The sequence below is a fragment of the Lithobates pipiens genome, unplaced genomic scaffold (genome assembly GCF_037356315.1).
Source record: "Lithobates pipiens isolate NorthernLeopardFrog02 unplaced genomic scaffold, aLitPip1_a1.2 Scaffold_18, whole genome shotgun sequence".
Classification (NCBI taxonomy): Eukaryota; Metazoa; Chordata; class Amphibia; order Anura; family Ranidae; genus Lithobates; species Lithobates pipiens.
In genome coordinates, this window is record NW_027507758.1 from 366,415,070 (window position 1) to 366,433,495 (window position 18,426).

The 18,426-nt window shown below is 41.9% G+C and overlaps 1 protein-coding gene across 1 annotated transcript in view; it reads right to left on the minus strand.

Annotated features, from left to right (window-relative positions):
- Positions 1 to 7,169: 7,169 nt before the first annotated feature.
- Positions 7,170 to 18,426, minus strand: part of LOC143986724 (uncharacterized) — a 136,922-nt gene continuing 125,665 nt past the window's right edge. Inside the window, exons 59-62 of the mRNA XM_077485130.1 lie at positions 16,037 to 16,210; positions 11,746 to 11,783; positions 10,329 to 10,420; positions 7,170 to 7,673 (exon numbers count right to left, since the gene is read on the minus strand). Of these exons, the coding sequence (XP_077341256.1) occupies positions 7,620 to 7,673; positions 10,329 to 10,420; positions 11,746 to 11,783; positions 16,037 to 16,210 (358 nt within the window). The 3' untranslated portion in view covers positions 7,170 to 7,619. The remainder of the gene's footprint in view (positions 7,674 to 10,328; positions 10,421 to 11,745; positions 11,784 to 16,036; positions 16,211 to 18,426) is intronic.

Genomic DNA, 18,426 nt, shown 5'->3' on the forward strand with positions numbered 1-18,426 from the left:
AGTGAAGTCTCATTTGGAGGGGTTTAGTTCTCGTCAGGTATCGGCAAGATCCTGGGCATGAATTAGTTTGGCTATTTTGTGGCTTGCCTTGGTTGGTCGGGTCAATTGAGCTTTAGGGCACTTGGATTTGTCCACCCCCTGATCAAATGCTACATTTGAGTCCCAGAGATGACTGCGTTCTCCAAAAGAGGATTAAATGTATTCAAGAGAAGTTGTTCCTTGTCTTTTATTGGGGGAGTAATGGGAGACTAGGGAGTATAGGTGCCCCTCGATTGTGCCCTTCACTAGAAGAAACCTGCCCTCTGGGTCTTTGAAGTCAGAAAGACAATCAAATTTAAAGGATTTAGAGATGAGAATTGCTACCCCTCTGGTTTTATTTTCAGCATTGCAGAAGTTGGGAAAGTGTGAGGGGATGAATTTGGGGCTGTACTGTATAGGAAAATTAGTCTCTTAGCATGAGAATGTCTATATATAGATATAGGGATTTGTAGCTGTCGAAAATGTTCCTTTGTTTCAGTGTAGAGTAGGCCCTGGACATTATGGGTTGCTATTTTAAGAGCGTTCTTTGTGGGGTTAGCAATAGAGGTCAGAAGGGGCGATCCTGCTGTCTCTACCGCCACTTACCCATAGAAGTCTTCTCTCAGAGTGACAGAGGAAGGTGCTACTTTAAGATTGCACTGAGTCCCGATGTACATCGCTGGAAAGATGTAGTGGTTGGCTGCAACAGATGAAAGAATTAGGCACATATAGAGTAAGGAAAGAACAGCAAGGGAGAAGTAGGCAAAAGGGAATAGAGTAGAGAGGTGAGGATCTCCTAGTGCAAGAGAACAGGACCTGGGGGGAGAGAAACCCCCCGATATCCACTTCAAGAAAAAAACAATAAGGGTCTGGCCTGTATAGGCACAGACAACCTTGCCCCCAGAGGCCTTTGGGTGTCTAAGGCATAAGCGGAGGCACATGGGGTCTTGTCAGAAACCATGAATCGGACCAAGACAGAAGTAAAGTTAAATCACGCATGTTTACTAATAAAAGTAAATAGAACAAACGTAGTCAAAACATAGCCAAAGTTCGGTAACTGGAATGGATAGTCAGACAAGCCAGAAAGCCAGGAAGCCAGGAATCAGCGTAGTGGAACAGCAAGCAGGAGGAATGTCAGCCAAGCAAATCTTTAACAGGAGCGCAGGAGAAAGTCTCTGGAGATGTTGACCAAGTGAAGGCAGAGATCAATTGGCCTGGATGGCTTAAGTAAGCATGACCGATGAGCAGGATATCATCAACAGGCGAGCTACTATGTGGAGAGATAGGAGCTGGCAATTAGCTGACAGCTAACCGGCCAGCTCAGAGAGAGCTGTGAGGGCTGAGCCCAGCCCTGACAGGTACACCCCTGGCCAGGACACCTTGGTATCGTTGCACAAGAACTATAAAAACAGCAACCAGTAAAGTAAATATATGGGTAGAAAAAGGTAGCAAGGTAGCAAAAGGTCACAAAACTTGTCTGGATGTTCTTTCCCTCCTCCTCCCCTGAGACTAGAAGAAGGGAAGAGGCCCAGAGCTTCTAATGCTGAACCTCCCACACCAGGAAAGGAAACCTGCAAAAGTTAATGTGTCTCTGGGTCTCTGAGGTAAGAATGAGGACGAATTACCCCATCCGGGGACATCGGCTTCTTGAGTTGAGATGGAGGAAACCCTCCTAGGAGGCCTGCAGAATCTCTTCAGGGAAGTCCAGATTCTCTGATCAGTCTAAAGTGCTATGAGCACCTCTATGATGGGGTGGTGAGGAACTCCTGACTCAAGCGGCCATCTTCAGAGCCCTGCACATGTGCCTGTGTCGCTTAATTTAAATTTTTGTCATAATATATTGGTCTTGGAATCTATGTAAAGCGATTTCCTCCCAAATAAACCCCTAACCATTCAGTTTTTTGTGGAGGCTTTCTGTTGTTTCATGGATGCTGTTAACCATAAACCTACCAATGGTTCTGTGGTGAGAAGAGGTTTTTTACCATCTGGGACATTGCCATCATGATCCATATTCTCACATGTCGGGTCGAGGTTGCCTGAGGTGGCTCAGTTGAGGAGGAGGAGGAGGAATTGCACCACTCACTGTCCAGAGCTTTTATATCACATGCCTGATTGATGCTACCTTCTGGTAAGCATATTTAATCTTCTCCCATGGGTGGTAGATGCAGAGACGGTGGTGACTCCTTTAGTTCTCCTGGATTCTTTCCTATCAATGTATACTAATGGATTCATGTTTTCATCACCAATCGGGACTATACTGCCAATGTTGATTTACAATTTGTACAGTGCACATTTTTTAGAGACACTATCAATCAGATGATGGTGTTAGAGTTTTTTGTACATGCTAATCACATTTTTTTTGTATATCATAGTAGGTTGATAAGTCAATACTCATCATTTGATTCTTAGCGCTGCACTGTTTTCACTGCACTGACAGGCACTGATAGGCTGCACTGATGAGCACTGATGAGGAGGCAATAATATGTAGCACTGATGGGCATTGATAGACAGCACTGATGGACACTGATAGGTGGGATTTATGAGCATTGATAGGTGGCATGGATAGAGGGCACTGATAGGTACTGATTGGCAGTACTGATGGGCACTAATAGGTACTGATAGGCAGCACTGATTAGCAGCCACTTTTGGGCACTGAAAGGTAGCACTCACCAGCATCAGTGATGGGCACTGATCAACATCACTGATGTAGACTGATTGGCATCACTGATGGAAACTGATTGGCACCAATTGGCATCACTGCTGGGCACTGGTGGGGCTGCCCTGAGACCTGTCAGCGTGGGGAGAGAAATTCCGATAACCAGCATTTCCATGTTTACAGTGGACACAACCGATTACATGGGTAAAGAGCCTCATGATCAGGTCTTTACCGGGATGTGTGATGTACTAAGTTCCAAGAACAGAGCGCACCACTGATTGTCATATGATATCCTCCCAGTATGAGCGTGCTCAACATTTTCCCTTGTAGGCAGGTGCCTATAAGAGGGTTAATGTGTCTTCCCATGTGAGTTCTTGCTTTTCCTCTCTGTGCTCATGCCCTGATCTTAATTGAGCCAGCTAGGTGCAAAATGTTACAATGTCTTGATGTTGCACTGTGCCCTTAGCTTAACCTGTGAGATGGACGTAACCAAGCAGGAAGGGTTTACATTTTTCGCACAATTTTTAGCGCGGGTACTGCCCTGTACAGGTTAAACCGTATAAAAAGGGTCTCACTCCTAGCCTCTTGGAGTGAGCCTCCAGGGATATTGCCAAAATGTAGCCTGTTACTCTGCTGGAGTGATCACCCCCATGCGGTCTAAAGCCTAGAGACCCTCGTGGACTTATAGCTGCCATTCATGAATCTGTTGCATTTATGTATTACTGCTAATCATGGACTTTAACCACTTGCCTACTGGGCACTTTGGCCCCCATGATGACTAGGCCAGTTTTCATCACAGTTTTGTCGTACTTTGAATGACAATTGTGCAGTTTTGCTAAACTAATGAAAACATAAAAAAAAAATGTTTTCATAGTTTGTTATGAAATTTAGCAACGGTTAATTTTCTCCTTTGCTGATGTGCGTTGATGAGTCTGCACTGATGAGTACTGATGAGGCGGCACTGATGGGCACCAATGAGGCGGCACTGATGGGCACTGATGAGACAGTACCGGTAGGCACTGATAGGTGGCACAGATGGCCACTGATAGGTGGCACTGATGGGCACTTTTTGGCAGAATTGGTGGGCACAGTTTGGCAGAACTGGTGGGCACTGTTGGGACTGCACTGATAATCAGGACGCTGATAATCAGTGCCCTAATTATCAGTGTAGATGTCCCTTTTATGCCGCGTACACATGACCAGACTTTTTGACAGCAAAGGTCAGACGGAAAGAATCTGTCCGACAATTTGATCGTGTGTGGGCTCCATCAGACCTTTGCTTGCCAATAATCCGACACATTTTGGAAATAGAACATGTCTTAAATTTTCTCGCTGGAACTCTTCTGGACCCAGTTCCTAGCGGGAAACCCATGCTGGTCTCATGGACCAAATACGACACGTGGGCAGCTGCAGCACCTGCCCGTCAGAATGTTGGTTCTCGGCGACAGGGTAGTGTACATCTCACGCTGGCTGCAATAGGAAAAACACATTTTCCTATCGCAGCGAGCGCAAGAGGGAATGCCCCTACAAGGGCTGGTATGGATTTTAAGGGGAAGCCCCTACGCCGAAAAAATGGTCCCCCCAAAATACATACCAGACCCTTATCCGAGCACGCAGCCCAGCCAGTCAGGAAAGGGAGTCGGAACGAGAGAGCGACCCCCCCTCCTAAGCCTCAACATGGGGGGGTGGGTGCTTTGGGTAAGGGGGTTGCCCTGCGGGCCCCCCACCCCAAAAGCACCTTGTCTCCATGTTGATGAGGACAAGGGCCTCTTCTCGATAACCCTGGCAGTTGGTTGTCGGGTCTGCGGGCGGGGTGCTTATCCGAATCCGGGAGCCCCCTTTAATAAGGGGCCCCCAGATCCCGGCCCCCACCCTATCTGAATAAGTATGGGGTAAATCGTACCCCTACTCATTCACCTGGGGGGAAAAGTGTCAATAAAAAAAACACTACACAGGTTTTTAAAGTAGTTTATTAGGCAGCTCCTGGGGTCTTCTTCCGACTTCAGGCGTCTCTTCCGACTTCTCTGTGCTTTCCGGTTCTTCTCCCGCTCTCTGGTTCATCTGCTGGGCTCCTCCACTATCTTCTGCTCTTTTGGCGCTCTTTTGCTAGCGGTGGCCCGGCCTTCTCCTTCGTCATCATCGCCGCCATTGTTGCCATCTTCTTCTTCTTCCTTCTTCTGTTCTTCTGATGTTGACACGATGCTCTCTCCTTCTGTAATGCTGTGGACACTGTGCACCACGACTTATATAGGCATGAGGGGGGGGTCACCGGGTAATGTCATTACCCGGTGACCCCACCCCTTGTGACGTCACAGTCCCCGCATGCCCACTCATGTGACGTCACAAGGGGCGGGGTCAGCGGGTGACATCACCTGGGACCTGCCCCTTATGCCTATATAAGTCGCTGCGCACAGTGTTCACAGCATTACAGCAGGAGAGAGCGTTGTGTCAACATCAGAAGAACAGAAGAAGACGGCGACGACGGAGGCGATGGCAATGAAGGAGAAACAGGGCCACCGCTAGCAAAAAAGCATCAAAAGAGCAGAAGATAGTGGAGGAGCCGGATAGCAGAACCGGAGAGTGGTAGAAGAGGCCAGAGAGCGGGAGAAGAACCCGAAAAGTGCAGAGAAGTCGGAAGAGACCCCCGAAGTTGGAAGAAGACCCCCGGGGCTCCCTAATAAACTACTTTAAAAACCTGTGTAGTTTGTTTTTTAAATTGACACTTTTCCCCCCAGGTGAATGGGTAGGGATACGATGTACCCCATACTTAATTACATAGGGTGGGGGTCGGGTTCTGGGGGCCCCCTTATTAAAGGGGGCTCCCGGATTCCGATAAGCCCCCCACCTGCAGACCCCAACAACCAATGGCCAGGGTTGTCGGGAAAAGGCCCTTGTCCTCATCAACATGGGACAAGGTGCTTTGGGGTGGGGGGCCCGCAGGGTGCCCCCCTTCTCTAAAGCACTCAACCCCCATGTTGAGGGCATGTGGCCTGGTACAGCTCAGGAGGGGGGCACTCGCTCTTCCCCACCCCTTTTCCTAACCAGCCAGGCTGCATGCACGGATAAGGGTCTGGTATGGATTCTGGGGGGACCCCCGCACCGTTTTTTCAGCGTAGGTGCTTTACTTTAAAATCCATACCAGACGACGGGGCTCGCAAGGTGCCAATCTCGCTGATAAAAGCGGCAGGATTGACTTCCTTTTCTAGTCCCGTCCTAACTCATCATGTTCAAAATGAACGGACTTTAGTCCGTGTGAGTGCAAGTCCATTCAATTGGAAGTCCGCCGGAACTCCATCGGGAAGTCTGGTGGACCTAGTCTGCCGGAAAGTCCGGTCATGTGTAGGCAAGTCAGTTTGTTCGGTAAGTCTGCTGGAACTCTGCCGGAATTCCGTCAGAAGTCCATCGGACCCTAGTCTGCTGGAAAGTCCGGTCATGTGTACAGGGCACTAGAGAAGCCGTCAGCATGAGGAAAGGAGTGCCGATAACCGATTTCTATTTACATCCGTGATCAGCTGTGATTGGACACAGCTGATCACGTGGTAAAGAGATGCTGATTGACGCTTTACCTCAATATGTGAGCAGCAGTATCCTCCAGACTCTTTAATAACAGAGCCTGCTGCCTGAGACCCGTGCCATATGATGGCCTTCCAGAACTAGCTGTCTGTGCTATAGCCATCATTCGGCCATCTCTATGACCTTCAGAGGGCAGAAGTAACGCCATGACGTCACTTCCGGCGGTGGCAGATTTAATCACTGCCGTTTTTTTAGCTGGAAAGCTTGAGATTGTGTTTTTCTTTTAAATCTCAGGCTTTCCAACCTAGAGGAGAGATGTGGGAACTTATAGACCCCAGCTCTCTCTGTAAAGAGGGAAGGTCATGCCTTATTCCTTTTCCTATGTAAACATCCCTTGTAATAGGAAAAAAAAATTGATCTAAATTTTTTTAAAGGGAAGTGTAAAAATTGAATTTTTTAAAATAAAATAAACAATTAAAAAAGTTTCTTAAAGCGCCCCCATCCTTGTGTGTTCGAATGCAGAAGCGAATGTAAACTGAGTTCAAACCACACATGTATGCTATCGCTGCAAACGTTAGAGTGAGAACAAGAATTCCAGCACAAGACCTCCTCTGTACCTTTAAACTGGTAGCCTTTACAAATTTTAAAGCGTAGCCTATGGAGATTTTTAAGTACCAAAAAAAATTTGGGCTAACTTTAGTGTTATCTTTTTTCTTTTTTAATTCCTAAAACTGTTTAAAAAAACAATTGCTGCGCAATTACCGTCTGACTACCACCATTTTATTCCCTAGGGTCTGCTAAAAAAATCTTTAATATTTGGGATTCTACGTTATTTTCTAGCAAAAAAATTTATGATTTTTACATGTAGAAAAGGAGTGCCAGAATTGGCTTAGGTTGGATGTGGTTAATGCCATCACTCTTCTGCTTCTTTGTTTCTGTGTTTCATTACATTTATGTGAAAAACTGAAGTAGACAACAACAATAAAATAATAACTGATGATAATATTTATTAAGACTTTGTCAATAATCGCTATGTTAACAATATAAAGTGCAAATATGTGACATAGAAGAAAAGGTCACATCAGAATGCCATTGAATTAAAATAACAATCATTTCATGCGTAATATTAATATAAACATTGTATTGCAAAATAAATTTGACAGTCCAACAGAATCCCACCTTACATTTAAAGATGCAAGTCTACATCAAAATATAAGTCATATAAAAATAAACCTTTTCACAAGAAAATAATATATTTTTTTTCGAAAAAACTGTTTATCAACATGGCATTGATCAGAAGTTTCCAGACCACAATAGATTGGTACAATCCATGTCCTCATTTCTCGTGCTCTGTTTGAACATTCTAATTTCGATTTGCCAAGAAATTCCGAGTGCTTTCTTCTCCAAATAGACTGAACAAAAAGTTATTGCCTCATGGATCTGTGCTTGTCTGATGTTTTTCGAGAGATGGCCTTTGGATTTTAATCTAAAAGGAAGAAAAAAATAAAAGGGCAACTTGAAAGGAGGGACCTGATTTTTCTCAAATTGGAAGCAGTGGTGTATCAGGTAAGTGCATGTCCCTGGTGCAGCCATCTGTAAGGTGCTATTATTCATGAACCTCCAATTTCTCCTGTACATTAACAAGGAGTCCCTGCAACGCCAAGAGTAATGTTGCTAATAGCTTGGGTAAATGGTCTGGTAAATGTTTTGGGGGAAATCTTTGCTATGAGGAGGGAGAAATTTATTTACTATGGGGGAGGGGGGGATTTTTGTTAGGTGAGATAAATCTTAGCTTGTGGAAAAGGGGGATTTTATGCTTGGGGAGAGAGGGTGGAGGAATTTTTCTTGGGAGGGAAGGGAGGCTAAATTGGAACACATGGTTACTCAATTCAGACATCATTTGGTCAGCGTGCAGAAATTGTGGACCCAGCTACTTTACATATCCACCTCAACTTGGGAGAAAGGGGAAGGATCTTGTAAGAAAAACTAATACAGACCTGTATGCGTGTAGAAGATAATGCCTTTTTACCTAGCACTTTCCTTTATTATTTCTATCTGAGCCATTTAGTTTAACCACTCAAGGACATAAAAAGAGGAGCTATGCCCGAACACACCTCAACAAAATTTCTAGGGCATATCTCTAATGTTCAGCTCCTCTACCCCGACACAGATCCCCCATCACTATTACTGGCAAATACCAGCTGCCAAAATTACAGCCTAAAATCTCTATGTATGTCAAAATGCAGTATGCATCAAAATACGGCAGCTCTTGTTTAAAATGACACTTGTAAATAGTTGGTAAATGTCAAAAGTAGTCTGCAAGTGAAATAATTCAGTGTATTAGAACATTGTGTTTACTATTAGATTTATATGTAGTTCAAATATGGCATATGGCAGTTAGAAAAATAAATCTTAGAACTACTACATTTTTTTAAATAGAAATGTATTACTCCTTGTACACACGGTCGGAGATTCCGACGGAATATGTCCTATCGGACCGTTTTGTCGGATATTCCGACTGTGTGTGGTATGCATCAGACTGTTTCTGTTGGAATATCCGTCGGACCAAATTTTCCAACTTGCTGGAAATATTTTCCGACAAACTGCTCCGATCGGACATACTCCGATCATGTGTAGAGAATTCCGATCGGACAAAGTGCACGCATGCTCAGATCAAATTCCTACATCAAAGCTATTGGCTACTAGCGTGAACGTAGTCCCATCATAACGAAATTACGTCATCACATTCTGAAAGATCGGATTTTACGACAACTTTGTCCGACCGTGTGTATGCACAAGATCCGTCGGACAAAATCCGACGGATTTGGTTGTCGGAATCTCCGACCGTGTGTATAAGGACTTACTGTTTTTTAACCACTTAATAATATCTAGATTTCCTGTTTTAAAAATAATATTTATACTTTATTAATATATTATATATATATATTATGTATTTTAATCAAATACTATTTAAGCATTTTTCAGTTTAGTTTCACTGTTAGAATTATTCTATTTACTAACAATATGAGTCAAGATTTTTTTGAATATTTTTATGTATTCCTATTTAACTCCTTATTAAAATTTAGATTACCTGATTTTTTAAATTCTATTTTTTTATATTTAATATATTGTAATATTTTATATTGTAGACATATGCACTCATCTCTTCCTTTGAAAACATAAGGAACGTACATTTCCGAAACATGTAGGGTTGCTCGGTGAACATCCACAAGAAGTTTGGCCCTTTACCGTATCAGGGCTAACATGATGTTCTAATCTGAGCTTTAGGGTTCTCTAAGTATATGTATCTTTGATTTCCTCATGCAATGGATTTTATGATGTGATGTAGTGTAGACCACGTTGTCAACCTTCTTTTATCAATTCCAATAAAATTTTGTGTACTTTTAAAAAATGTTGTTACATATATCTTAACTGTTCTTCACATTCTGCCTTAAAAGTTCCAAGTGGGGTAATAATTTTCTACAATTAAATGTGTTTGGGATGTTGGCAGAATCCCCTTTGTAAAAAAGACCCATACTACAGTGGCCAATCCCCTTTCCTCTTATATGTAATATTTAAACTTTTTTTCAGGATCATTTGTCTTGTTTGTTATTTTTTCACTGTTAGATGTATCCTGTTTACTAACCATTCTAGTTAATTTTTTAGGGTATTATTTCTATAGGGATTATGTATGAATTAGAAGGACCTTATATGACTGGTCTCGATAGTTTTAATTGTCCAGGTTGAGAAAACACATAAGCATTATATATATACTTTATTTTTAATTTTATACGTTATACTTTATTTTTATATTATATGCTATATTTTTTATATTTATCTCTAGATTACATATAAAATTAAATCATTTTTGCAACACAGTATTGCCAAAAGAAAGCCTAGTTTGTCCCCAAAGTTATATATCTATTATTTTGTTATCTTAAGTAGTGATAACGTTATTGTGGAATAACCAGGCCTATTGTGGAAATATGTAAAAACATTGTCCATAAGTCACCAAAGCTAAAGTGTTTAAAAATAAAAATGATCAATGTGGCATATTGATTCATTAGAATGAGTTCAAATCAAATGAGATTTCTCCATTTTTTCCCATACGTTTGGTTTACTGAAGCAAGGAATATGTTACCTGAGGACCAACTGGAACATTTTCCAAGCGAGGAGTAAAGCTCTTGAGCTCAGGCTTCCCAGCCATGTCAGTCTCCAGCAGCCTCCCAAAAGCTGTATAAAGACATATGTGGGTTTATTATGCAAAATTAAACCAATAATAAACCAAATTAATAACAACAATAATAATAACAATAGATTGCAAGAGCATAATAATAATAATAAATGTAGACAAAAAACAAGATATCTAAAGCAGTTATAAAGCCTAAACATGTAAACATGTTTTGATTTAATGCATTCCTTGCATTAAGGAAAAAATATTTAGGCAATTTGTAGCTCTTCTCTCCCCTCACTTCCTGGTATCACTGGCTTTGCGGAGGCGTGCTCCCATGTCCACTGCACAGTGGGGGTGCCGATGCAGAAAGGCATGAGAGCCAGAACAGGGACGAATATGTGTAAACACATACTTCACTGTTCTGTTCTTAAAAGCGTGACAGATCGTGACTTCCTATTAACTAGGAATCACAATGGTCACTTCCTCTAGGTCAGACCCCTCCCCCTTCAGTTAGAAAGACAAACAGGGAACACAGTTAACCCCTTGATTGCCTCCTAGTGTTAACCCCTTCCCTGCCAGGGACATTTTTACAGTAATCAGTGCATTTTTTTTATCACTGATCGCTGTATAGATGTCAATGGTCCCAAAAATGTGTCAAAAGTGTCCGATATGTCCACCACAATGTTGCAGTCCTGATAATAATCGCAGATCGCCAACATTACTAGTAAAAAAAATAATAATAATAAAAATGCAATAAATCTATCCCCTATATTGTAGACGCTATAACTTTTGCCCAAACCAATTAATATACACTTATTGTATTTACCAAATATATTTTTTACCAAAAATATATAGCAGAATACATATCAGCCTAAACTGAGAAAAAAATAGCTTTTTTATGGCAAAAAGTACAAAATATTGTGTTGTTTTTTTTTTTTCAAAATTGTCACTCTTTTTTTGTTTATAGAGCAAAAAATAAAAACCGCAGAGGCAATCAAATACCACCAAACGAAAGCTCTATTTGTAGGAAAAAAAGATCACCAATTTTGTTTGGGTGCAGCATTGCTCAACCACGGAATTGTCAGTTAAAAAGATGCAGTGCCAAATCACAAAAAATGGCCCGGTCATTCAGCAGCCAAATCTTCCGGGGCTGAAGTTTTTAAAACTACTATATTTTTATATATATATATATATAAATATATATATATATATATATATATATATATATATATATATATAGTAAGTACAAACACTTTTGTTAAGATATCTTAAAAATCTGAGACTGGAAAAATAAAACAAAATTTTAGTATTTGGTTTAAATGCAGGTGTTTAGGTTTGGCATAACTCTTGACTGTGCTGGAAAGTTAATTCAAAAATAACTCACATGTAATAGGTTTTGATCCCCAGGAGAATGTTAGATCCCTTTAAAACAAAAATATTAAAATACATAAGTATAGCAATATTTGTAAATGTAATAATAAGCAAAAACATTTATTTTTAGATCATATTTCTTTTGTCTCTAGTGGTATCTACACTTAAAATTACAAGTAGTATATAAAGTATAATATAGGAATGTTTTGTCCCAGGAAATAGCTCTAATCACCATTTATGGTGTCAGGGAAAGTTTCCCCCTGCAGATCAATTTGGAGACAATTACCTGATAGATCACTTGGGTTTCTAGTTTCTCTGGACAATTCATAGATTTTATAGGAGGCACCTAATGGCCTATTTAACATATCTCTGTAACTAAAAATGATCTTACATCAAACATAACTAACAGTCATAATCATTGCCTAATAATGCCTGCTAAACACGACAGTAAAGATATTTTTTGCAATTTTTGCATCGCACAGCATCACAGCCGTAGCATATACTGTACACACACCCCTCCACTACCTTTGCAGCCTCCCAACCCCTAATGTAAACGAGGCCACATTTATACTATCCAACAACTGTATGGCCTGCCTATAAAGACAGTCACACATTATAATACAGGCTTCTATTATGTGATCCGTTTTCCAGAATTCCTGATAAGATGGGATTGGATTTAAAAAAAAATATATACCGTATATACTCGAGTATAGGCCGACCCGAATATAAGCCGAGGCCCCCAATTTACCCCCAAAAAACTGGAAAAAATTATTGACTCGTGTATAAGCCGAGGGTGAGACATGGCTGTCCATCCCTGTGTGTCCGTCCATCCCTGTGGGTCCATCCATCCCTGTGTGTGTGTCCATCCATCCCTGTGTGTGTCCATGCATCCGTGTGTGTGTGTGTGTGTGTGTGTGTCCATGCATCCGTGTGTGTGTGTGTGTGTGTGTGTGTGTGTGTGTGTGTGTTCATGCATCCGTGTGTGTGTGTGTGTCCATCCATCCCTGTGTGTGTGTGTGTGTGTGTGTGTGTGTGTGTGTGTGTCCATGCATCCGTGTGTGTGTGTGTCCGTCCATCCATCCCTGTGTGTGTGTGTGTGTGTGTGTGTGTGTGTGTGTGTCCGTGCAGCCTACCTGTGTCCAGCCTGCCTGTGTCCGTCCAGCCTGTGTCCGTCCAGCCTGTGTCCGTCCAGCCTGTGTCCGTCCAGCCTGCGTCCGGTCCGGCCCGTCCCGTCCCGGCCCGGCCCGTCCCGTCCCGTCCCGTCCCGGCCCGTCCCGAGCCGAGCCTCCGTCCTTCAGCTCTTCGTCGGCGGCCATTCTAGGATTCAAAAGCCGCGCCTCCGTCGGTGATAGGCGGAACACTCAATTTCCCACTGACTGCTGGGAAATTGAGTGTTCCGCCTATCGGATGTCCGTGATAGGCGAAACACTCAATTTCCCAGCAGTCAGTGGTCCGCCTATCACGGACGTCCGCTCATCATCATACTACGGATGAGGATGAGAGGATGTCCGTGATAGGCGGAACACAGACTGCTGGGAAATTCAGTGTTCCGCCTATCACCGACGGAGGCGCGGCCTTTGAATCCTAGAATGGCCGCTGTCTGTCTGCTCGACACGCTGATCGGGCAGACAGACAGCGATGACTCGAGTATAAGCCGAGGGGGGCACTTTCAGCCTCAAAAAAGAGGCTGAAAATCTCGGCTTATACTCGAGTATATACGGTACTTGTCAGCACAGTTTGAATCCCAACCACGACACTACCTTCCTGGAGTTTGCATGGGTTTCTTCCAGGTATCAGGTTTCTTCCCACACTCCGAAGAAATACTGGTAGGTTAATTGGCCTGTGTATGTATGAATGTGATTTAGGGACCTTAAATTGAAAGCTTCTAGCAGGCAGGGACCGATGTGAATGTACAATATATATGTAAAGCACTGCGTACATTGATGGTGCTATATAGGTACCTGTAATAAAAAAATACATGTAGTTGTATGGTGAGACTGATAAACTGCCTATACTGCTGCTAGCACAGATATCGCTCACTGTCTCATTGTTACCTGGGCAGTAGCAGTATGCCATTATCTCTTTTTTGGAACATACTCATTGTATGTGTATGCAGGGTTTGGGAAGGGGCATTGATTTGCAGTGATTCGTTTTTGTGTTAACCATTAACCCTCAATCTAACCTACTCAGTACTGACTCCACACTTAATTACATTTAGAGACATTCACACCACATGCAGTCCAGGGTGTTTTTTTCTGCATCAAAAACGCATGAAAAGTAGGTTACTGTATATGGTTTCCAATGGCATAGTTCACACCAGTGTGGTCAGTTCTAGGGCGTTTCAGTTCCAGAAAAAAAGAGTTTATCATGCTGTATTTTTCCTGCACTAGATTGTACTGGATCATGGTAAAATGCATCAAAAACACACCAGAATTTACTGGATCGCATAAAAAAATGCACCAGACCCCAGTACAGTGAAACTAAAAATCATCCAGAAACACATCAAAAATGCAACAAATACACACCAGAAACACATCAAAAACATTCACATGCAGAAACACATGCAGAACAGATTTGGAGTGCCTTTTTATGTGGTGTGAGCCAGCCCTTAGCATATGGACCCTTTGTCTTTCGTACACTTTGTAAATATTGAAGGTGTCTGGTCGGCTATTAATCAGTCTTTGAACATGTTTGAATATTGTCAGGCTGAATATTTTGTCAGATTTATTTATAACACAATCTGAGTAACACTTGTGTCTATATCCTTATTTACTATTAACTGCTTAGCTAAGGCCTCAGTATAGTCATGGTTTAGACTCTTTGTAGAATTAAAATTGTGACAGGAGGGCCCGCGGAACCCAGAATCCCTTGGCGAGATTGAGAAACCCTTCTTTCAGCTCCCCAAAGAGCTGATCACATTGGTCTCTGTATGATGTAGGGGACGGTCTGACTCCTACTGGAGCTTCTGCTATTGTGAGAAGGTGTCCTGCTCGTGTGCTGGTCGGGACCCCAACGAGTCAGGTTGCGGGTATACCCGTGATCGTCTCACGGGGCAGCTGAATGGAGAGATGCCATTGTAAACAGCATCTCACCGTTCTGCCTAGCAACTAGTGATGCTGATCTCTGCTCCATGTGATTGGAGCAGAGATCAGTGTTCACTAAATGAAACCCAGCCCCCAACAGTTAGTAACACACGCCTAGGAACACTTAACCCCTACACTGCCACCCACTGGTTAACCCCTTAACTGCCAGTGTCATTTATACAGGAATTACTGCATTTATATAGCAGTGATTGCTGTATAAATGACAATGGTCCCAAAAATGTGTCAAAAATGTCCGATGTGTCCGCCATAATGTCGCAGTCACAATAAAAATCGCTGATCGCCGCCATTACTACCGGTAGTTAAAAAATATAATAAATAAAAAATAAAAATGCCATAAAACTATCCCCTATTTTGTAAACGCTATAACTTTTGCGCAAACCAATCAATAATCGCTTATTGCAATTTTTTTTACCAAAAATATGTAGAAGAATACGTATCGGCCTAAACTGAGGGAAACATTTTTTTTTATATATTTTTGGGGGATATTTATTATAACAAAAAGTAAAAAAAATTTTTTCAAAATTTTTGTTTATAGCGCAAAAAATAAAAACCGCAGGGGTGATCAAATACCACCAAAAGAAAGCTCTATTTGTGGGAAAAAAAGGATGTCAATTTTGTTTGGGAGCCACGTCGCACGACCGCGCAATTGTCAGTTAAAGTGACACCATGCCGAATCGCAAAAAGTGGTCTGGTCTTTGACCAGCAAAATGGTCCGGGCTGAAGTGGTTAAGGGACGAGTTAATTAGCTCATGTTAATTTTTGTTTCTTGTTACAAGTGTATTGTTAGAGTAATATGAGCAGGAGGTGGGGGGGAACCTCCTCCTTCAGTGTATATAAGACTGTATTCTTGGTTTAATAAACAGTTCATGGTGAGCAACCAAACGAGTATTGCCTTGTTTGTGGTTGTTAGCGGTTGGAATATCTGATCTCTATATTCAGACTGAAAGCACTCAAGCGGAGTGTGGGACATTTTGTTACAAAATGTTCTAAATCATTTTAGTAATGCCCCTCTCTTCCCAGTCCTCCTTCTCATTCTGATACAGATGTCTGATATTTTTCATGTAAGGACATTTATGGTTTGGCAGTCAATAATATAATGGTATTTAACTTCAAAAACTAAACAAATAACGATAATGGTAAGTCACATATGCATTTTTGATTTTATATCCATAGAATAAATACATTCTGCTCATGTAATACCTGGACTTAGAGCGTCTTCTTTTTCGACAGCAATACACAATCAAAATGGTAAAGGCAATAACAAGGATGACAAAGGCGATGGCACCAAAAAGTATTCCAAAGAAGGCATTCAGGTTCATAGAAAGGTGCTGACAATTCTCACCATATGAGGCATATATGGTAAATGTAGTACACCTGAAACATTAAAAAAACAAATTTGGGTTGTTTACTGGGATAATTAATAAAGGGATATTTTCATATTCTAATACTGCCTGGTCCCCAATAGTATAAACAAAATTACTAGTGCATGTTCTGTGGGAACCAGAAGAACTCTATTTCATCTATCTCTCATCTTAGGCTGGGTTTACATTTATGTGGGTACGGGACTGCATGTAAATCGCTTTCTTTCCTGCACTGTTAGCAAACGCATAGGGAGGCTGGGTGACATTAATTATTAATGGTACCCCAATGCATTGGAAACTGCATTGCATTTTCCGGTGCTGGGAAACGCATCGCACTATGTAGTTTCCCTGTCGTGACTCTTTCTTTTTGTTTCCCACAGGTAATGAGTAGGCACTGCATAGTAAGAATTCTGCACTTCATAAGTGTGAACCCAGCCTTATGCCACGTATACACGATCGGAATTTTGGCCAGCAAAAGACTGATGAGAGCTTTTTATCGGAAATTCCGATCGTGTCTATGCAATTCCGACGTGCAAAAACTCACGCATGCTCAGATTCAACTACGAGATGGAAGCTATTGGCTACTGGGTATTGAACTTCCTTTTTCTAGTTCCGTCGTACGCGTTGCACGCGTTGTACGTATTGTACATGTTGAACATCACCACGTTCTTGGCGGTCGGAATTTGGTGTGACTGTGTGTATGCAAGAGAGCTTGAGCGAAATCCCGTTGGAATTTTCCGTTGGGAAAACCATCAGAGCTTTTTCTGACCAAAATTCCAATTGTGTGTACGCGGCATTAGAGTGTATACATATAAAGGATGTATTGCAGTTTTTAATCAATTTTATTTACATGTTGTTTTCTACTGCTTACATGTTGAAAAACAATGTTTTCATTGTTTTCTTTCCAGTAAGAATGGGTGCTCACCTTCTGACTGTCTTTTTCTAACTGAGATTTTATGTAACCATAGGAGTTAGGGAGAGAAGACATGCAATTCTTCCACCATGGTAGTAAAGGAATTAGGCTGGCCATACATCAGTCATTTTTTTTTTATTCAACCAGTGGGTAAACAGAAGGAAATTACTTGATTCCCCCATCCACACATTTAATGTGAATGGGGGAATCCCTCCTGCTGCAGCTATTGCATTCTGATGGTGGGAAGAGACCATCAGAATACACATAGCCCTTGTACACACGGTCGGACATTCCGACAACAAAATCTGTAGGATTTTGTCCGAAACTGGTGTTGCATACACACAGTCGGACAAAGTTGTCGGAAAATCCGATCGTTTGGAACGTGATGACGTTATTTAGTTATGATGGGACTACGTTCAGGCTAGTAGCCAATAGCTTTGGTCTAGGAATTTGATCTGAGCATGCGTGGCACTTTGTCCGATCGGAATTCTCTACAAACGATCGGACAAAGTCTGATCGGATTATGTTGTCGGAAAATTTTTATATCCAGCTCTCAAACTTTGTTGGTCAGACATTCTGACGGAAAAAGTCAGATGAAGCCCACACACGGTCGGATTATCCGACAACACGGTCCAATCGGACATTTTCCACCTGAATGTCCGTCCATGTGTACAAGGGCATACAAGCACCTGTGGCTTTAGTTCAAGAGAAAATATTTCAATAGGTTTGTTGTAACATAAGTCGATCGATAGATTGACTTGTGTACAACCAGCCTGCTCATACATGGATTGAGTCTCTGTCAAACTGGCTAAAATTTTATTCATGCACAGCCGGCCTAAATCTTCAGTGCCAATCTATCTGCTTTAAAGCATAACTAAAGTAAAAAAAACACTAAAATTATGTATATGCTTCAAGTTCAACTGTCAATTGTCTGTCTTGTTTCTTTATAATTATGTGTGCATTTAATCCCTATAAACGCCTTAACATTGTTCTAGAGCTCCCCTCTGTATCCATTTCCTTTATGCCTGTGTCTACTGTTTATTCTGCTCTCTCAATATCTCCCTTTGTAGCCACTCATTCAGAGTGTGGGGAGTGTAAGCGACGATGAATGATGTGCCCAAGTAAAAGAACACATCCCCATCATTCATTTAGATAAGCATGTTTCTCCCTCATGGTGACTTGATGGTGCACATTATAGCTGTGCTGGTTTCTTTAGCTGTGCTTTATTTCTGTTCTAAACACAGGTCTGATATAATGTAATCAAGTAACTGAGGGGCTGACAGCATAGCTAAAGTCTACACCATGCAGTGGTCAGC